This window comes from Ictalurus furcatus, chromosome 5 (genome assembly GCF_023375685.1).
Source record: "Ictalurus furcatus strain D&B chromosome 5, Billie_1.0, whole genome shotgun sequence".
NCBI classification, from domain to species: Eukaryota; Metazoa; Chordata; class Actinopteri; order Siluriformes; family Ictaluridae; genus Ictalurus; species Ictalurus furcatus.
The window spans coordinates 30,596,588-30,618,353 of NC_071259.1; the positions used below are offsets into that span (position 1 = coordinate 30,596,588).

At 41.9% G+C, this 21,766-nt stretch overlaps 2 protein-coding genes across 3 annotated transcripts; one reads left to right on the forward strand and one right to left on the reverse strand.

The window, feature by feature from the left end:
* Positions 1-778: 778 nt before the first annotated feature.
* abtb1 (ankyrin repeat and BTB (POZ) domain containing 1) lies at positions 779-14,804 on the reverse strand. Of its 2 annotated transcripts, none has more exons than XM_053625751.1 (12): positions 14,233-14,804; positions 12,718-12,780; positions 11,759-11,814; positions 11,330-11,474; positions 9,599-9,758; positions 7,987-8,032; positions 7,739-7,855; positions 7,433-7,545; positions 7,248-7,346; positions 6,926-7,093; positions 4,746-4,946; positions 779-4,541 (listed from the first exon to the last, which is right to left on the reverse strand). In XM_053625751.1, exons 1-12 carry the CDS (start codon positions 14,286-14,288, stop codon positions 4,335-4,337), a joined length of 1,431 nt encoding a protein of 476 aa, XP_053481726.1. In that variant the 5' UTR covers positions 14,289-14,804; the 3' UTR covers positions 779-4,334. The 2 variants fall into 2 exon arrangements, with proteins under 2 accessions (XP_053481726.1, XP_053481727.1); XM_053625752.1 differs by lacking the exon at positions 14,233-14,804 and adding an exon at positions 12,893-14,209.
* Positions 14,805-15,560: 756 nt separating this feature from the next.
* On the forward strand, positions 15,561-21,583 carry si:dkey-222n6.2 (keratin, type II cytoskeletal 8). Its single transcript, XM_053625750.1, has 9 exons — positions 15,561-16,049; positions 16,353-16,561; positions 18,952-19,012; positions 19,121-19,216; positions 19,315-19,479; positions 19,669-19,794; positions 20,402-20,622; positions 20,788-20,834; positions 21,183-21,583. The coding sequence occupies exons 1-9, from the start codon at positions 15,624-15,626 to the stop codon at positions 21,275-21,277; spliced, it is 1,446 nt and encodes a 481-aa protein (XP_053481725.1). The 5' UTR covers positions 15,561-15,623; the 3' UTR covers positions 21,278-21,583.
* Positions 21,584-21,766: the final 183 nt, after the last annotated feature.

Sequence of the window (21,766 nt, forward strand, 5' to 3'; positions counted from 1 at the left end):
AACGTTTTTGTACTGTCTTGTGTTCAGTATAACCTTGCACAGAGCAGAGCAGTTGAGGAAGGCTATGAGATTTTCTCACGGACCTAACAGTGGTTTGGCAGCAGCAGGTTTTTCAAAAAATATTATTTGAAACCCATAAGCTGCTTCTATTAAATAATAAATTGCTTTATGTTATGGTTTTAACCATTCATGCAGTACGAATGAGCCAATCATCTTCCAGTATGCAAGTGCAGACCATGAAACTCTGTTTACCTGTATTCCAACAGAGTTTCATGGTCTGCATTTGCATACTGGAAGATGATTGGCTCTTTTATGTTGTGATGCGATAACTCTTGTGGTTCACACGTTTAGTACCGTAGTAAGATTTTTGTAAAATCTTACAAGCTAAATGATCTTCATTTCATCGAAATTCCACGGTTTCAAGACACATATTGGGGGGAAAATACTGCCCAAATACTGTCCAAAGTGAAATTTCTCACCGAGTCTAATTTTAGTGACGTGTAAAACTGCATAGCTGTCCAACATCATCGCCACTCTGGCTGCATCCATCTCTAAAGGAGTGAGTGGTCATCTTTTTTTTTTTCCTTCTTCTCTATTTGAAACGGGTGATGGGGACAGGATTCTGCCTCACTGCTAAAGCATGTGCAAACTGAGTAAATAATACCCAGACTGTATTAAACATACTGTATTACTACACAAAAATCCAATATAATTCCATTTTCAAACCCAAATCACCATGGAGCTGAATGGTGTATGAAATTCATTTTTTACATCCACATGACAAAAGAACTGTTTTTATTTATTTTTTTAATTGCAAGCCAAAACTGAGATTAACGATTTACCTTCGCCTCAGATAACACGTGCTGAAAGTGCAGTATAGGTATATAGCGCCCCCTGTAGAGAAATAATTTAAGTACAGCATCTGGGCATTAACATTTCAAGAAGACATTCAAACAGGTTTGCTTTTTTTTTTTTTTAAATAACGGTTATTTATTTGCTTCTATGCATTCTGGTTTTATACTCACAAAACTAATTTCATGCCAGTGTGAAAAATATTACTGCTATTTAGAAATTAGTGCGCCCTCTGCATCAAATCTGGACCAAAACTGTCCTTGGACACACTATTAACATCCGACACACTCATTCTTTCTCTCGCTCTCTCTAACACACACACACACACACATACAAAAACAAAGCCATTGAGACATTATAGTCTAGACATTCAAGAAAGAGTTTAGTAAAGAATTAAAATTTACACAGTTACTCTTCCCAACATAGTCGATCAGCCAAGACGTGTTTAGTGTATGATGTTTCCATCCATTCAGTTTCTATACCGCTTATCCTACAGGGTCGCGGGAAACCTGGAGCCTATCCCAGGGAGCATCGGGCACAAGGCGGGGTACACCCTGGACGGGGTGCCAATCCATCGCAGGACACAATCACATGCACATTCACACACCCGTTCATGCACTACGGACACTTTGGACACGCCAATCAGCCTACCATGCATGTCTTTGGACTGGGGGAGGAAACCGGAGTACCCGGAGGAAACCCCCGCAGCACGGGGAGAACGTGCAAACTCTGCAGTGGCGGGAATCGAACTCCCAACCCTGGTCGTGTGAGGTGAACGTGCTACATGCGAACGTGGTTTCCGTCACTAAATAGGCAAGACATCTCATGCGGTTTCATTAAATTGTACATCAATAGACGTCTTAACCACTGGAAGCTCACTGGATTACTGATCCGAAGGTTGCGAGTTCGAATCCCAGCACTGCCAAGCTGCCACTGCTGAGCCCTTGAGCGAGGCCCTTAACCCTCAACTGCTCAGTTGTATAAAAGTCGCTCTGGATAAGTGCATCTGCCAAATGCTGTAAATGTAAACACATGAAACTAAACTGGTGGTTCTTAGTTCCTAGCAACATTAGACTCATTGCCCCAGTGCAAAACCCTTTTTTCTGTTGTTTTTTAGACACGTGTCTCAGCTGGTCTACTACCTTTGGACGTGGGTGTAAATTTCATTTTTCACGCTACACTGTTTCTTTGAGAGCACCGCAGAGTGAAACCGAAGCGCCATAAAAAGAAAAAATTATCATAATAAAACCACTAAAGTAAAACACAAGCTTAGCACCAGACCTAGATAATGTAAGACTGTTCTAGAATATTGCACAGCTGAATAAATCAAGACCTTGGCTTTATAAGGTTCATGTTAACTAATGCAGTAAATCAAGTTAGTTAAGGAAATGATAAGGTTCAGACGATTCTGTGATTTTAATCTAGTGATCATTTTGTAATAACAGAATGTCTCGGTATTTTATTCCTCTTCTACCACAGCAATTTGCCAGCTATTACAATGATTTATTCCTCTGACTGCTACAAAGCTCTGACACTGGTGACTCCTTCCGTAAAAATATATCAAAAATAAACAAACGACTTCAACATGTCGATTTTAATCGAGGCTTTTTGTTGTTGTTGTGGTTACAAGTCAATGTGTAAATTGTTACTGCAGAAATGACGACGAATTAAAACGAGCACGTTAACAGAAACGGTGATACGAATTACAGCCTGCGCTAATGTTAAAATCCATCGGCACCTTCTGACCAATCAGAATTCAGAATCAAGAACGCAACAAATTCGCCGCCTGCGAATGTTTAGCGGCGCATTTTAAACGAGTTACGAATAATACATTAACTGATGAAAAAGGGTCGGAACCTTATAAACCGAAGGTCTCAAAACGTCCGAATCCAATCCACGTTTATCGCCCTGTCCAGATCCTCACACACCTGAGCTCAGGTAATAACACACTGCATTCAGACTCACGCGTCTACACGGAGATTCATGTATTCTAATCGCAAATAAAGCTCGATACCTCTAGCTCCGGTCGCGACGCACACGATCCCGTCAACACAGTGGTGAAAAGTGTGCGTCACGAACCCATCTCTTAGTTTAGAGACGTCTTTTTTTGTTTTGTTTTTTGTTTCCAGAAGTAATTTCAGCTCATAACACACAACGCAAAATAAAACAGAACAAAAAAAAAAAAAAGAAATTGTAATTTGTATTATATGAGATCTCACTGGAGCAGCTCAACCTCTCTTAAATAAACATATTTGTTATATTTCGTCTCCTAATCTGTATCTAATAACACATTTCGAATCCTGTAGGTAAACTGTTATATAAATGACCCCATGAGCTTTTAATAATGAAGAGAAAGTAAGCACTTATAATATTATTATAATAAGGCCATTTATGTCATGCCTGAACGGATAAGTGTGTTTAAATCAGCATGATATTATTATTATTATTATTATTATTATTATTATTGAGCTTAGCTAAAATGGTTAGCGCCAATTAGATGTCAGTTATTACTAAGTGGTGCATTATTAAAAGCTCCTCACTTATATATTTTATATCTTATATATTTTACCAGTGTATTTTATGTATTTGTGTCCAAACATCTTTTAATAGAGACAACAGAAACAATTTCTATCTACTAGCACACTGCCAAAAGACTTTTAAAGTCTTTATTTATTTATTTATTTACTTATTTTTACGAAAGACCTCATTATCTGACGAAGAAAAGAAAGCACTTTTGCTTAACGTTATTATATGACGGCATTTACGTCATGAATTTCAGATTTCTTAATTAATTAAACGCAATTAGCTCCAGGGTTGGTCAGCTTAGCTAAGGATACTTGGTGAACATTAACTAGAGTTTAAGATGCATTAGTTCACAGGATTCCTGTGGCCTGTTTATTTAGGTCTTTATATTTTGAAAAAACGATTCATTTGCTGATAATTGCGTCGTTGTCGTCGTTTGTTTTTTTTTTTGTATCTGTATTTGTATCTATAGGCTTCTAAAGGACAATTCGACAGATAATTAAATTCTTTCCTGTTTATTCGAAACGATGCAGTGAAGCTATTTAGCTCCTAAATTGCTTAAATAATTGTGAAGAATGAGGATTTTAGGCATTATTGTGCAGCCCAAACCTCATGTCACTGTAACTGTACTGTTATGCAGCCATGCTAAACGGATACACAAATAATATCTGACCGGGTCTTGTTCGGGTTAATAAGAACCGAACCTAAACTAAAGTAAAAACAATAAGTAAACTTACTTAAAGCTTTTTATAATCTTCATTCTGCATGGTTGTGTATTAAAGCGAGTTAAAGTTAAATATCAGTTAAATGTTACTCTAAAACTGAATGCTACTCGTTTTAGTTGCACAGAAAGCGTAAATAAAGCCGTAACGTCACACTGTGTTATCCTACGCATCGTCTTCGCTCTCTGTGTGTGTGTGTGTGTGTGTGTGTGTGTGTGTGTGTGTGTGTGTGTGTGTTCAGCAGTCCAGGCCGATGTAGTTGAGCAGGAGCTCGAGGGCGTGCACTTTCTGGTTGGCCTCCTCTATGGCGCTGTACGTCTGAACGCTGCTGCTGATGTGGTAGCGGATGTCGTCCACCAGCGGGATGGAGTCCGTCTCCTGGCGTGCCGCCACGCTCGCGGCGTCCTCTCGGATTAGCTCTGCAAACTCTGCCCTTTCCACCAGCTTACACACACACACACACACACACACACACACACACACACACACAAACAAAAGGTTCAGGATCAAAGAGCCACACACGTTTCTTATTATCCGTTTGATTTATTTACAGCATCAAAAGGTGATCCCAGATCCCTGTGCTTATTAATATTCCATGTTCCAGAGATCAAAAGCCCAGCTGTGACAACACGTGCATGAGGAACGCACCCTCTCGATGATCTTGGCCATGTACTCTGTGCACTGGTCCTCGAGGCGCGACAGGCTGAACAGTTTGGCCGTCTTCCACATGTGCAGAACGTTTTCCTCGCTGAGCAACGCAGCCAGGGTGCGGCCACACAGACGCTTCAGACCCGGCAACAGGTACATGTCCGCTACACATAGCACCTCGTACACACTATCATGGGACAGCTGCAACACACACACACACACACACACACACACAATACTCCATGCATGTTAGTAGCTCAGACACATTCATTTACATTTATGGCATTTGGCCGACGCCCTTCTCCAGAGCGACTTACATTCATCTCATAGGCCTTGCTCAAGGGCCCAGCTTGGAGATGCTGGGATATAAACTCACAACCTTCTGATCAGAAGTCCAACGCCACTAACAGGGACTTTCTCAGCACTTCTGCATAAAACCGATTGCGTATGATCTCAGTTTGTGTTGTCACAAAATACACAACAACCCATCACATTATTAGTGGATAGAGGATCGACCGATATTGATTTTTTAGAACCGAAACCAATATAGATTATTTGTATGTTTATGTGCCCGATAACCGATATTTATTTATTGTTTTACTTCTGTTTCTGACACAATGCTAATGACACCACTGAACTGAACAAACCGTTTTATTTACAACAATTCTGTCAATTTCACTTCCTGCTTGCAAACACAACAACTTATATTTATACACCAATAAATAGAGGGGTCTGAAAGAGTGCGAAAAGTTAAAAATAAAGTGCACTGTTACTAAAGTGTCGTTTGTTTTGTTTTGTTTTAAAATAAAAGCTTCGGTGAGGTAAACAGATTACGTGACTCAGCGAGTTTGTCTATTTCCTAGCACTAAGCTGCTTAAACTACATATCAAGTGTTTATGTAACATCTAATTTGTGCATTAATGGCTGTTATGCGGAATAAAGTTTATTAATTAAAGCGAAGCAAGTACACTTTACCTGTGCACACTCGTCTCCCTTCAGATACAGCGCTGCAATGGCGGTCCTGCGCGCATTCTCAAAACGCCCACAAGGCGGCGCCATTTATCGGTGGAGCCGATATTACAAAACCGATATCCGATTATGGAAAAACGCTTAAATATCGGGAAACCCGATTATCGGTCGATCTCCATCAGTGGATGACGTAATACTCAGAAACTTTTAACCGGAGCATCAGTGTGTTAAGCCAAATACTGTAAGTAACCCCTTTCCACATGTACTTTTATGAAGCAAGTTAACAGCACTCGGCTGAAAACACAAGCCAGGACGAGAACCAGCATCGTATAAATAAACTAAATCTGCCAGTAAACGAGAGCATTTCAGGCTTGAAATAAGAATAGCGTCTGCACGTAGACTTAATAACCTTATATTTGTTTTAGCATTATCTCATACGCAAGGGATAATCCATGGTTAGGTGTGCATTACATGTTTATACTGTGGTCACTTCCCAGCACTGATGAGTTAAAAATCTGTCACTGATGTCTGCGGTGCAAAATTTGACTGAAAGGATTAAATAAATAAATAAATAAATAAAGGTTAATTTTTGTCAGGTATTTTATATATGTTAGATCTAGAACTCTGCCCGCTCTAAATCATACACACAGATACCCTAGTGCGATAAGATTCCATTTATTTATTTATAATAAATAATTATGAGAGAGAGAGAGAGCGCGAGAGCGATTGTGCGTGTGTGAATTACCTGCGTCTGTGCCGCGTCTCTACTAATAACGAAGCTGCGAGTCTGACAACTGTATGCAACTGTAACTGTACGTTACTATGGCTACAACCGTTTATAGGCAGCACGTCAATTTAGAACGGTGATTGAACTGAACGGAACTACCTGTGCATGCAACACCTTCCAGCCAATCAGAAGACAGATTCATGACCTGAAATTCAGAACAGTCTTCTCTTTTACCCCCCGAATAAAAATAGCATATAAGCTAATCGACGTATGCATCTGAAACGATTGACAGTCGCACAGGTATTTTTAACCGACCCCCTGGAAGCCCCGCCCCTTTACCACCATATCATATAGCAAGCTTTCGCTTTGACTTGATTTTCTCGCTTGAAAGATGCGACACCGTTTGCTTTCTGTTACAGTAAATAGAGCAAGCATTGAGTTCACTAGTGTGTGTGTGTGTGTGTGTGTGTGTGTGTGTGTATACCTGTGTGTTATCGCTGTAGATGTAGTAGAGGATTTTGGTGAATAGCTCGTGAGATACATCATGTAGGGTGATGACAGGAACTTCGGGGAGAGACTGCAGGGTTTCTCCCTCACTGAAATGATCTTCCACCAACGCCTTAAAGTAATCGCTACGGCCACAGAAAAATGCCTGTGGACACACACACACACACACGTTTCAAGCTTGAGATTAGTTGAATGCCTGCAATATAAAAAAGCAGAACAGCTTTTAACAAACAGAGCGAGCAAATAAATAACAAATAAATAAATAAATAAATAAATAAATAGCCTGGATATTCCCTCACCTTATGACACAGGAAGTCATAACCGTCCACCCGGAAGCAGATGTCAGGGTAGCTGGGAAAACTGTCCGTCAAATCAAAAGGAAGCTGCCCGTATCCAACCTGAGAAAGCGGATCATATGCAGTTGGATCGAATAAAGACAAGGCGGTACGCGCTTGTGACCAGGTCTGACGTGTTCGTGTCTCACCCTCAGATCGGCGGGGAGAGCGCTGTCGGCTAACAGAGCCATGCCGTCCTGCAGCTGCCAGTCGTGAGGATCCAGAGTGAGCACCTTCACGCACGTCCCCGGCTTATTGGACACTAACAAGAGACAGAAAAGTACCGGAATTCTCAACTTTGGGGTGGGATTCTTCGCGTTACACGCCACCGTGTGGTCGATTATTTTCTCATAACATACATGTGGCTAAAATCGCGTCAGGATTCGCTCTGGATACAAGACGCATGAAACAACAGGGGGTAAAACAGGGTGTCTGTGCATCATGCAGCGTCTCACCAAACTCTTGCACCTGCTTGCACTTGACCTCCAGCTCCTCGATGAGCTCGCTGATTTTGCACTGCTTGGCCAGACGCTTGCAGTCTTCCACGTAACTCACGTCGATGTCCAGACGACCTGCACAGCCACAGAATGTACAAGCAACACGCTGAGGAACTCCGGGATAGAGTCTACACTGTTTTCGTTTTGAAGCGGAAGATCCCCAACCCCCCCCCGCCCCAGCCCCCTCGATGTCCTGTGATGCTCACCAGTATAGAAGTACTGCAGGATGGCGGCAAACGCAGCCGGATTCACCTGGTCACACACACACACACACACACACACACACACACACACACACTTTAAACTCGCAGAAAAGAAGTATTTACTGAAGATGATTAAATGCAGTTGGTTCAAGCTCTGTACTCAAAAACGTAAGAATTCTGTCATTTCATTGTATTAATAATCCGAGCGTCGAAAATAAAACTGCATTAAAGTGTTTTTTTTTTATTTTTTTTTTAATTTTTAAACTTTGGCTGTACCTGTAAGAGCGAATCCTCTTTTCACTCACTTTCCCTTTCCCACATTCTGTTCTCAGCGTACTCGCGCATATATAATGAGCATACGGTATATAATTAAACCGAGGTTAGACGGAGAGAATGACGCGGCACGAGATTTCACGTTCCGTACGCCTCGAGGTCCTGTCCTAGATGGAAACAATAGAGAATTAAGGCATTAAGGATGAACCCAACCCAGCGTTCACACACACGCACACACACACACACACACACACACACACACACACACACACACACACACACTCCTGAGGGAAGATCGTTTTAGATCTGCACTGTAGCTGCTCTCGGCTCATTTCGGACGTGGCCTCGTTTAAAACATTAACCTTTTCGTGGCGAACAGCGGAGGCAGCGATTTACGTTAAAGGTTCCATCCGTTAAAGAACGGCGTTACTTACGGCATTAGTTAACGTTAACAAACCTTACACCACTGCGCTGTTGGACGGAACTATAAACGTTTGAACAGCACCACCTTTCGATCGTCACTGTGGTGTAGGAATAATAATAATAATAATAATAATAATAATAATAATAATGACTTTTTTTTTTATTTCCCTGTAACAGCACACTCCAAAGTGTATATTCCTTTTAAAAAGTGTCACCTCGACAATATGTACTTACAAAAGTTTGCACACCCTAAGGAATAAATGAAGAAGGCATAGAAAGACGTTTAGTACGCTTTACAGATGTTCTTTTCGTTCTCATAAGAAACGAACCTCATACGTTTTTATTTCGGTCCGAAGTCCGAGAGGTTCACGGCAAAAACACTGACCTCTTCCTTTTGGTTCTTTTCCTTCTTCAAACTATTTTCCTGGTGATTTTTTTTTTTCGGTAGGTATCATTTCTTGTTTGTATTTTCCCCCCAGAATACTTTTTGCTTACCCAGGATGCAAACTTTTGCCCTTGACTGTGTATCCTAACATCTGCCCACGCATAAAAAGATGAGGCTTAAAACCAGAAGTGGACGGAAACAGTGCTGAATACTTAACGCACTTTGGAGATTTTTGTGCTTTTCCCGCACACCTTCTAAAACAGAGGCCGAACTCTGCGTGTAGTCTTTATATCCTAGTCTTTGGAAGACCTGGCCGCATTTGGTTTGCACACACATCCGTTCATGGCGAGTGAAAGCAGGATTCGCATGCAAATCGGCTCATTTTCATGCAACGAAATCGAGCGGCCGCAGAGCTTGGATCTGCCGTGTGGTCGGCGCGGTGTTATTAAGCGATTACGGAGTGAAATCCTACAGGATTCGGACGTCTCTGTCTCGATGGTGTTTTGAATGCGTGTTACGTGAAACAGCGCCCACCAGTGGATGTTTGAGAGCGATCATGGTCTTGCCCTTCCACTTGGTCTCCAGCATGTGGGCGAAGTATTCGGAGCGGGCGCTGAGGACGCAACGGTGCGTGCGGAACATCTCGCCGTGCACCATGAACGTCACATCGCTGTATGAGCCCTGCTCCAGCAGCCTGCGCACACACACACACACACACATAAACACACACAGGAAACAGAGGTTCAGTAAACAAGCAGCTAAATTACCAATTAAACACCAGATTTTCAGAAAATGATTTAACAGCAACAGGGAGATGAGCCACAAGTGCAAAGGTGTATTAACGACTCCCTGATTAACCCGCGCGTCTCATGAGGTGTGGTGCCGAGAGGCATCGTTCCAGCTCAGGGCTAGTTTCAAGCTTGGAAAATGCAAATACTAAGGTTTGGTTCAAGTGCCTCAAGTTCCACCCTGCACCAGAATGTAAGCTTTGCATGGAGGTTAATCATACACCAATCTTTTAGAAAGCGAAAATATTAAAATCTTAAATGTAAATACAATGTAAAGCCAGAACATTAAAACCAACTGCCTAATATTGCGGAGGACCCCCTTGTGTCGCCATCGAGGCACTGACTTCACAAGAGCTTGCTTGTCCAGAACATCCCCGGGACGCTCGATCGGATTGAGATCTGGGGAACGTGGAGGCCGAGTCAACACCTTGAACTCTTTGTCATGCTCCTCAAACCGTCCCTGAACTATTTTTGCTGTGTTGCAGGGTGCATTATCCTGCTATGAAGGGGTGTACTTGGTCTGCGGCAATGATTAGATAGGTGGGACGTGTCAAAGTAACATCCACATGAACGCCGGGACGGAAGGTTTCCCAGCAGAACATCGCCCAGAGCATCACACTTCCTCCGTCGGGTCGCCTTCTTCCCATAGTGCATCTTGGTGCCATCTCTTCCCCAGGTAAGCGACACACACATGCACCCGGTCTAGTTCTGATGCTCACGTGCCTATTGTAGGTGCTTTCGGTGGTGGACAGGGGGGTCAGCATGGGCACTCTGACCGGTCTGCAGCGACGCAGCCCCAGACGCAGCCAGCTGTGATGCACTGTGTCCTGACTCCTTTCTATCAGAGCCGGCGTTAACATTTTTCAGCAATTTGTGCTACAGTAGCTCTTCTGCGGGATCGATCCAGACGGGCCTTGGGTGCCCGGTTCACCAGTTGTCCTTCCGAATACAAATCTGGTCACAGATATATCTGACATAATCCTACACGATCTCCTAACGAAAAACCTTCACCACATCAACAACATATTGTTCTTTCTGTTAAAAACAATAACGCAATTTCTTAATCCCTTTATTATTCGTCTTAGATTATGTGCGTCTCTGGCACGTGATTGAGCTGTTACTATAGAAACGGGCGCATTAATATAAACCCGTCGCTCACGTTACAGCCTGAACTACCGTCTGAGCCGTGCTGCTATACGAAAACGACGCACGCCTTCTGACCAATCAGATTGGAGAACTCAACCGCGTTGTAATAGTTAGTCGTTAGAACAAAACGCGTTTAAAGGCAACCGGTGAAGCTGTGGATCTGGCGGCTGACTGGAAAGTTTGGTTTCTGCACGTACGTATCCTGCATCATTTGAATACGTGTGCCTTTGAGGATGACTTACATGCAGGAAGTGGGTTTGCTGCTGTAGTGAAGATGTGCTCGGTCGCACAAGCGCGTGTACGTTTGCACGTGTGTGTGTGTGTGTCTCACGTCTGCAGGAACTGCTCGTAGTAATCCCGCTGCATGGTTTTAGCCGTGATCCGCTTGTACTCCTTCAGCAGACGGCGTATGGAATCGCTCAGAGCTCCGTACAGACATCGCTCACCATCGAACGTATTCGCTTCACACTTCGCTCCTGCGCACACACACACACGCACGCACGCACGCACGCACCGCTCAAAAACTTCACACTAAACATTCTATAACCAGCCCCTGCCGTTTAATTTAATTTAACTTCGCTGTTCTTAGTAAAAACGAAAATTTCTGATATTTCTTATTCCCGATGCTCCTTAAAATCATTCGTCTTGCTAATAACCAATAAAAATGAATAGGAATAATTTAGCATTAACTGGTTGTTAGATTCGGCAAACCGCTCACGTCAGGTGAGATCTCAGTTGAATACAAACGTTTGATACTTACCATTGGCCAACAAATACTGCACCAACTCCTCATGTCCACAGAGGCATGCATAGTACCTTCACACACATGAAATGCAAAAAGAAACACTCATCATCGTGTGACATCGTGTTTTCTGTAGTTTTATTATTTATGTATGCATGTTACAATTTGTCCAGTTAAAGCGTACAATTATTTTATATTGCATAATAATAATAATAATAATAATAATAATAATAACAACAAAAAATTGCTTGAAGAAGCATCAGGGCCGTAGAGGGCCTCCAGACTACCAGGGGGCGCTTGATTTCCATCTAAAGTCCAAAAACGCGAAAAGAAAAGCGACAAGAAACCGAAACATCGGTAAGAACTCAACGCTGATGAATTGGATTTAGTCAGTTTGTCCGCTTTACTCCTTTTCCTCCGCTTGTTGAGGCAACGTAAATAGAAAAGGTTAGCGACTAACTAGCTAGCTAGGTTACGTATCTGGCTATCTAGAGTAAGAAGTGTTAGCATGTTAAAATGTAGCTTAGCGGCCCGTCCAAGATAATGAAGTATTCACTCTGCTCATTTTTCATATAAAATAATATGAATGGCGTACGTTGGGGTGTAATTTCTTGCTTCGGGCCACCAGATGTACAGAAACATATTTATCCGAGAAACGAACGCGGAATCGAGAGATCGCCGCGATATTCGGAGGAGCGTGCGATTTTTCAACGGTACCGTAGGTCCAATATAAATCTGTAGTGCGTAATCACCTCTCGCATAAAACAAAAGGTTAATCGAGTCCTCTGAAAGCTCCAGCTGATATACTCCAAGAATCTATGATGTAATAACGATTATCTGTCACGTGACCAACACTGACTCACATTCGCTAAGGAGTTTATTTTAAAGAGTGAAGTAAAAAAAATAATAAAGCAGCACTTTTTCACCTTTAAACCAGTCGAAACAACTAAATGATCATAAAAAGGTTTAGGACTTACAGAGGTGTACTGTCCCAGTTATCTCTTATGTTCAGTTCCACATCTCTCTGTTCAACCAGGTATCTGAGAAAGAAAAAGAACAAGCCGGCATTCGTTTACTCACAAATTTATTTATTTATTTATTTATTTATTTATTATGTAAATGAACTTTTCACAAAAAGTGTTTAAGAGTTACATTTAAATGTTGTGGAACGTCCACGAAAGTTATCTCCTGTTATCACGTGCATTCTAGCAGCTTTATACATCACTCCCTCTTCTTTCCCCTTTCGTGAACTTAATGACCAAAAAAATACAGCTCGTCACAACAACAACAACAACAACAACAACAACAACAACATCATCATCATATAATCGCATAGCAATCACAAGAAGTCAACTTTTCAAACTCAACAAGAACAACTTTTCCTAGCAACAATGCTAAACAAAAACACAGTTTTCCAAACAAACAAACAAAAAAAAACACTAAATGCAACAACGATGACAAAACAACAGCAAAGTCGGATGCAACAGTTGACTTTTCCACACAACAAAACTGAACGTAACGATCATAGCCACGACAAGTAACGTTTCGAATCAATAATAAATGCAATAATCTCAACCACAACAGCCATTTAAAAACAACAAACAACAACAACAAAGCTAAATACAACCACAACAACCCGACCCAACAAAACAAAGTTAAATGCAAGAATTCTAACTACAACTGTCGCAAACTCAACAAGAACAACTACAACAGCAGCATGGTCAACAATCACAACCACAACAGCTGGCCCTTTCCAAAAAATAAACAAAACCACAACACCGACAACAACAGAACAACAAAGCTGAAAACAACAAATCACGGCCACAACAACAGTTACGTTTCCAATCGGCACTAAAGGCAACAATCACAACAGCCATTATTTTTCAAACAACAACAACAACAACAACAACAACAAAGCTAAATACAACCACAACAGCCACCTTTTCAAACAACAACAACAAAACTAAGTGCAACGATTACAACCACAACTCAACATGAACAAGTACAGCAACAACATGGCCAATGATGCAAGTATCACAACCACAACAACCACCTTCCCAAAAATAACAACCACAACAACATGAAATGCAACAGTCACAACAACATGAAATGCAACAGTCACAACAACAACATGAAATGCAACAGTCACAACAACATGAAATGCAACAGTCACAACAACAACAAAACTAAGTGCAACAATTACAACCACAACTCAACATGAACAAGTACAGCAGCAACATGGCTAACTATCACAACCACAACAACCACCTTCCAAATAACAACCACAACAACAGTAAATGCAGTCACAACAACAACAATCCTTCCAAATACAACAACACTAAATGCAACAATCACAACCTGAACATCAGCCACCAAATATACAACCTACCTGTTAAAACAAAACAAAACAACACAACACAACACAACACAACACAACACAACACAACACAACACAACCACACACACACACACACACACACACACACACACACCTCACTCTCGCAACGTCGCCCTTTCTGCAGCTCGAGAACAGGTCGCTGGCGTCCATCTCCTCGGTGATAACGGCTCTCTGTAATGCATTGAAACGGCCTGTCTAACGACAGGAGAGGTGCAGGCGTAGTGCTGCAAGTTTTACTGCAAAATAGCACTTTTAAACCTCTTTCTGAGGCGTGGATCGGGCTTGCACCGTCACGGTCGTGTTCTCTTTCCCGAAATTTCAACCAGACGTAAACAGGAACACTGACTTATGTTTATCACCACCCGTTTTCCGACAAACGTCCCCCTCTGCGCTGGGATTAGCCAAGAAAGCTCCGCCTACTGCGCGCAATGATTGGCTAGTAATTAAGTCACGCTTCCATGCAGTCCGCTGATTGGATAGTGCAGAAGCCAAAACAAAGGTGACGTACGAACCGAATATTTAAATGATTTATTTAGTTCGGTGCGTTAAAACGATTCGAGACTGATGCTTAGTGATTCGTTTATACTTGTATATATATATATTTCTTGTTGTAAAATGGAACAATGATTTAAAAATAAGGATAAAACAAATGTTTCGTGACTGTTTAAAGCTTCCCAAACTGACTTGTCAATTATTAAAAGAGACTAAACTGAAACAAAGCAGTGAACTAAACAGGTACAAGCAAAAAAAATAACAATCCAAGAAGGATATATAAATTCACCGACAACAGGTTTATTATTATTATTATTATTATTATTATTATTATTATTGTTGTTGTTGTTGTTGTTATTTTAAAACACGATATCTCGTGTCTAAGCATGCACAGTCCTTCTGTTTAAAGCTGTACTTAATGTGACTCCTTGGTTTCATACACGTGACCAGTTGAACGCTTGTGAACTGCTGTCCAATCTTAGTCGAGGAGGCGGAGCTTGTCCGAATATGGATGGGGAATAATAATATTTACCACCACAGACTTTCAAGACGAACAAGAAGTCCGTTGCTCTTTGTCGCCCTCTCGTGGTGCGGCGTGATTTTGCAGTTTATGCCCCATTTCGTAAAGCCTGTCAGACCTCTTCACCTTAGCCAGGTTCCTCACTCACTCACTCTCTCTCTCTCTATAGACATAAATATAGATAGATAGATAGATAAAATAAATAAATAAATAAATAAAACATTTTTTTGTAGTTGTTGAGAATGTCCAAAATGTGTCAGCTAGATTGACCTTGACATGACGAGTGTGAGAAATCATTGTAAGCTCTTTGACTTGACAAAAACACTAACACACAGTGATGACATCACCATTCAACACGACTCAGAAGGCATGAAGGTAAAAGAGCACGTTACCGTGTTATGATACTAGCGTGTGTGTCTTTACACAGATGAAGGCATTGAATTTTTGATGTGTGGCCGAACTGGTTTTGAAGAATGTACATGCCTTTTTTTTTTTACTTCACACCTGCAGACCCACACACACCCACTTACCACACCTCCAACTGCAGCCTTATAACCCGACCGTCCACGATTAAACAAGTTCTACACCAGCCTCCTCACTGTCTCCATCTCTCAGCAGCCATGAGCAGCCGGAAGCATATAAGCACCACGCGAAACTTCAGCAGCCGCTCTCTTGGCTCGCACGATGGTTTTAAAAGGACCATACCCCACCTGGGGAACTCTTACTTTGGGTTTGGGAATCAGCCTGCTCTGGGGTCATCCCTCACTGCTGTCGTGACAGACAGGAGCCTCCTGGAGCCCGTGAAGCTTAACCTGGATCCAAACATTCATGCTATCAAAGTGCAGGAAAAGGAGCAGATCAAGACCCTCAATGACCGCTTTGCTTCCTTCATCGATAAGGTGAGACACCTTAGCTCCGGAGAGTCGCGGATAGTCATGATATCGAACGAGAAGGCTTACACTACAGTAGCACTATAATGACACTATTGGGGTTTAACCTTATAGCGTAGGGCTTCATCATAGACATACAACTAATACACATCCACGCAAGAATGCGTTCGTTTTCTGAAAGACAGATCACCAGCAATATTTGGGCTTTCCGTTTGTTTATAAAGAGTGTCCAGCCTTCAATCATGGCAGACAGAAAAGTGCGTTCGCTGTAAGCCGTCTGTTTCTTTTATATTTGTGTGCGATCTATCTCAGGTGCGTCATCTGGAGCAGCAGAATAAGGTGCTGGAGACGAAGCTGCAGCTGTTACAGAGCGGCCCTCCGACCGAATCCAACATGGAGTACACGTTCAACATGTACATCAGTACGTTACAGTCTGAGCTCAGCACCTTGCAGAATAACGAGGCGTACCTGAACGCTGAGCTCCACAGTGTTGAGTCGCTGGTGGAGGACAACAAATGCAAGTGAGACACTTTACGGAGCATTCAAAAAACATATGAGCTGTAGCATAATGCAGGGCTGAGGGTGTACTTTCTTATGATTAAGTTCATTCTCAAATTCGAACACAGACTTACTGGTAAACTTTACAGAAAACGCTCAACGTGACAGTTATATAAAAAGCTCATCAGGCAACTAAAGCGCTCGGGCATTTATTCTAAACGGAAGGAGTTTACGAATATGCAAATTGAAAAAAATGAAATGGCCCCACCCGTTTTTCTCTTTTTGGAACACTAGGATCATTCGTACATTCAGTTTTACAGATGACCAGCAGACAGTCCGCTCCGAAACTATTGGAACGGCAAGGCCAGTTTATTGTTTGTGCTGCACACCCGAGAGAGTTGGGTTTGAGATCAAGAGGTGGAGATGAGATGAGAGATGAGAGCTTGTATTTCCTGGTATTTACATCTAGATGTGTTAAACAACATAAAATGTAGCACTTTCTGTATCAAATCAAAACCCGATTTTTAGCCGAGCAAAAGTATAGGAACAGACAAATCTTGTAAATGAAAGTAAGTAACATTTAATATTTGGTTGCATATCCCTTGCTTGCAATAACTGCATCAAGCCGGCGACTCATTGACCTCCAATTTGTTGGTTTTTTCTTTTGTGATGCTTTTCTAGACTTCTTTGAGTTGTTGTTTGTTTCTTGGTCTCTTCTTCAGGAAGTGAAATGCTGCTCAATTAGCTTAAGGTCTGGTGAGGGACTTGGCCTTTCAGAAACCTTCCACTTTTCCCACTGATGAAGTCCTTTGTTGAGTTTTTGATCATTGTCTTGCTGCATGATAAAGTTCCTCCCGATTAATCTGGATGCATTTCTCTGTAAATTGGCAGACAAGATGTTCCTGTAAACTTTACTGATGAGTTCCATCATCAAAAAAAATTAGTGATCCTGTTCTAGAAGCAGCCATGCAAGCCCATGCCATGACACTACCTCCACCATGCTCGACTGATAAGCTTGCATGTTTTGGATCATGAGCCGATCCTTTCTTTTTCCACCCTTTGGCCTCTCCATCACTTTCGTAGTTCACCTTGGTTCCAGAACTTTAGTGGCTCGTGTCTTTATTTTTTTGCAAATTCCAATCTGTCTTTCCGATTCTTCCTGCTGATGACTGGTTTGCCTCTTGGATTCCAATAGTTTCGGAGGGGATTCCATCACTGTTCGACGACCTGAGTGATACTGCTGAAAAAATACCCGTCAATCATTTTGCTGTACAAATGAGGAACAACTTTAAAAAAAACAAAAACAAAACAACTTAACCTAATCATAATAGACATGGTTAAACAATTAAGAATAGCGATCGACCGATATTCGGTTTTACAGATATTTTTCCCGATATTTAAGCGTTTTTCCATAATCGGATATCGGTTCTGTAATATCGGATCCACCTATAAATGGCGCCACCGTGTGAGCGTTTTGAGAATTGCGCGCAGGACCGCCATTGCAGCGCTGTATCCGAGGGGAGACGAGTCAACGACGGTGTGCACAGGTAAAGTATACTTGCTTTGCTTTAATTAATAAGCTTTATTTAACGTGATGAAGTCCCGTGATCTGTTTACCTCATCGAAGCTTTTATTTTAAAAAAATTGACAAAGTTGTTTATAAATAAAACGGTTTGTTCAGTTCAGTGGTGCCGTTAGCATTGTGTTAAAAACAGAAGTAAAACATTAAATAAATATCGGTTATCGGGCACATAAACATACAAATATCGGTATCGGTATCGGTTATAAAAATCAATATCGGTCGATCTCTAATTAAGAGGATTTGAGAGCTGGTTTAATGTGATTATGTCACACAGCATGATTCCAAACAGACAAGCTGGTACTATTTTAGGAGCAGAAACTGAAGCTCAAATACACTTCAAGCATGAAAATGACATGCCAGACATTTTTACTCTTTAACGCCCATTTCTACAGGATTCTAGCGTAACCTGTTTCATCTCTTTGTTCATAGATTAGGCGAATAATCTGTGGTGTTACAGAGAACTGGGGATTAGAGGTGTGCATCAAGACTGGGAAAAATGTAGGTGTGAGCGGAGGTTCTGAAAATAAAAGGCAACGTTCGTTAACCCTGGACTCAGCAGGTCGCTCGCGTGGCGCTAAGCGCCACGTTTCCAGCTTTCACTCATTTGTTCATGGTATAAACTGCTGTTTAATCTACAAGACAATCGCATGAGCATGAAATATACAGTATAGTACAATTTCACGGGCATGTACAAACAAAAAAATAATAACCGGTGGTCAAAAGGTGGTCATTTGGGATTTTAAAAGATCTCTAGTGTGGATTGTAGAATCAAAAAGAATATACTTAAACACACACACAAACACACACACACACCACTTTCCTTCGATGCAGGTATGAAGAAGAGATTAACAAGAGATACACAGCAGAAAATGATTTTGTGTGCTTGAAGAAGGTAAGACACGCATTCAAATCTACACACCGTTTCATCATGGCACAGATGACAAAAACGTATTTACTGTACTGATTAATCCTTTTTTCTTTGCATTTCCTGTTCTGACAGGATGTTGATTCTGACTACTTGGGCAGAATTAATCTAGAGGAGATGCTGTCTGGAGTTCAACAAGAATTGGACTTCCTCAAGGCCTTGTATGCAGAGGTACGTGCACGCTCTTCTATTAGTTTTCAGTAGCACATCATCTGTTCTCTCATTCTCCGTGTATCGCTCTCTGGTTACACGCCTCTCTTTGTGAACAGGAAGTGCGGGAGCTGAAGGAGCAGCTGAAGGACACCTCAGTGGTGGTTGAGATGGATAACAGCAGGGAGTTGGACATGAAGCAGGTAGTGAAGGAGGTGAAGAGTCAGTTTGAGGAGGTCTCGGCACGCAGCCGGAAGGAAGCCGAGGCCTGGTACAAGAACAAGGTGACGACCCCCTGCCTCTATATTTACACTTATATCTGTCACTGGAGTGGTCCCCTCAAGGGTACATCTTTACCCGTGTATGAAAACACCAAGTGCCAAGCTTAACAAGCCGACACTCAGGCCTACATTTGTGTATACATATGTGTGTGTGTGTTAGTTTTGTAACCTGTCATGCGTTTCCCTTGTCAGTTTGAGCTGGTATCATCACAGGCTGAGCAGAACAGCTCAGATATAAAGAGCACTAAGCATGAAATCGCCAAGATAAAGAGACTGATCACAAAGCTGCAGGCAGACATAATGGCTGCTAAAGAGAAGGTAACAACCACCAAGGAGCCACCCAGTACACACACACCTCACACATTAATTATAGTAAACACCACGGCATCGAACAAGCAGGAAACTCCAGCAACTGCAGAACTACCCGTTTAGCCGCGTGTTTTTAGCTCATTCGTCATAAAGTATAATATCCAGTGGTTGGTGTGTACGTTATGTAGGTATATACTACAAGGTATAGGTATGAACGTATTCTCTTCTCAGAGTGAATTTGTTTCGTCACTCACTGAACAACATCCCTACAGTGAAGCACGGTGATGGTAGCGTCACTTACCTGCAAAGTTCACATTTGAAATGGCTTCCTAAAGAAAGTCATTTGGCTAGCAGAAGTGAGTGAATGAGTCAGCGATCATATGTGCACCAGTGTTAGCATGAACAATCTCCATTTTCACATCTAGGGGGTAATCAGATTTTTTAAATGCTGTTTATTTCTGGTTGAAATACATATGCCGGTTCAGGAAAGCTTATAGTTCCTGAAAATAAATAGAGAGAGGAAGAGAGACAAAGAGAGAGAGAGAGGTTTGTGTAGGCTATTGTTCAATTCATTCATGCATTTATTTGTTTGTTTGTTTGTTTGTTTGTTTTGCAGTGTAAGAGCGTGGATGGACGGATTGTGGAGGCGGAGCGACATGGCGAGGAGGCGGTGCTTGATGCTAAGCAACAACTTAAACAACTGGCGGAGGCACTGAAGAAAGCCAAGCAGGACATGACCAGGCAGGTTCGTGAGTACCAGGCACTGATGAACATCAAACTGGGCCTGGACGTTGAGATCGCCACCTACAAGAAACTTCTGGAAGGAGAAGAGAACCGGTGAGAGAGATCTTATTAAAGCAGGGTGAAAGCTGACAGGATATTGAGGTGTAGCTGCACCGATTTCACTCATAGCCTTGACGTGCTGTATGTCTTTAATTGATCGGTAATATTAAGTGGTTTACAAATAATGTAATCAACTACTCTCTGTGTGTCATCCATCAGAATTGGTCAGGATGCTGTTATACGTGTCCAGACCGTGCCAAACACCAGTAAGTATTATGCATTCGTCGATTTATATTAGGGACTTCACAAATACCATATATGGATGCAGGCATAATTTTCAGCCAATCAGAAGTATGCCTGATTGAATTAGTTTAACACTTGATATTATTTATTGCTCCATCAGTTAATGTGTAGCATTAGAGCTGAATGTTTTCTCAAGTTTGTGTGGCAACCTGGGGAAAACCTTCACATCATATACTCTCTCTCTCTCTCTCTCTCTCTGTGTGTGTGAATATATCTTTTTGGGTTTTTTTTCCGGATGTTTGCCGGACGTCATCCGACAGGTTTCCCCAGACCCACCTCACATTTAATATAAACTCGTGTGTCTATTCCAGGTCACACCGAGTCTGTGAAAACCATCATTTGCACCAACGTTCTCGTTCAGGCGTCCGAGACTCAAGACAACGACGTCATCTCTGCTAAAGACTAATTCAGATTTATCATAAAAAGGGACTTTTCCTCCCCTGACCCTTTGTCTCTTTCATATGATTTGTTTTGATATCTTTTTTTTTTTTCTTTCTCTAAGTACTGAAAAACTTTGATAAATAGTGCTCCCAGAGTGAGCGACGGAGTGAACGGGCAGATGAATGTGTGTGAGTGAACATGTTTGTGAGAGAGAGTTAGTGCACCAAGTGTGTGAGCTGTAATGTATACCTGATCAATAAAGACTCATTATTATCATTATTATTATGTGGGCACCATATCATCACACTCATATGTGGGTGCATGGTGGCACGTTCACCTCACACCTCCAGGGTCGGGGGTTCGATTCCCACCGTGGCCCTGTGTGTGCGGAGTTTGCATGTTCTCCCCGTGCTGTGGGGGTTTCCTCCGGGTACTCCGGTTTCCTCCCCTAGTCCAAAGACATGCATGGCAGGCTGATTGGTGTGTCCAAAGTGTCCGTAGTGTATGAATGTGT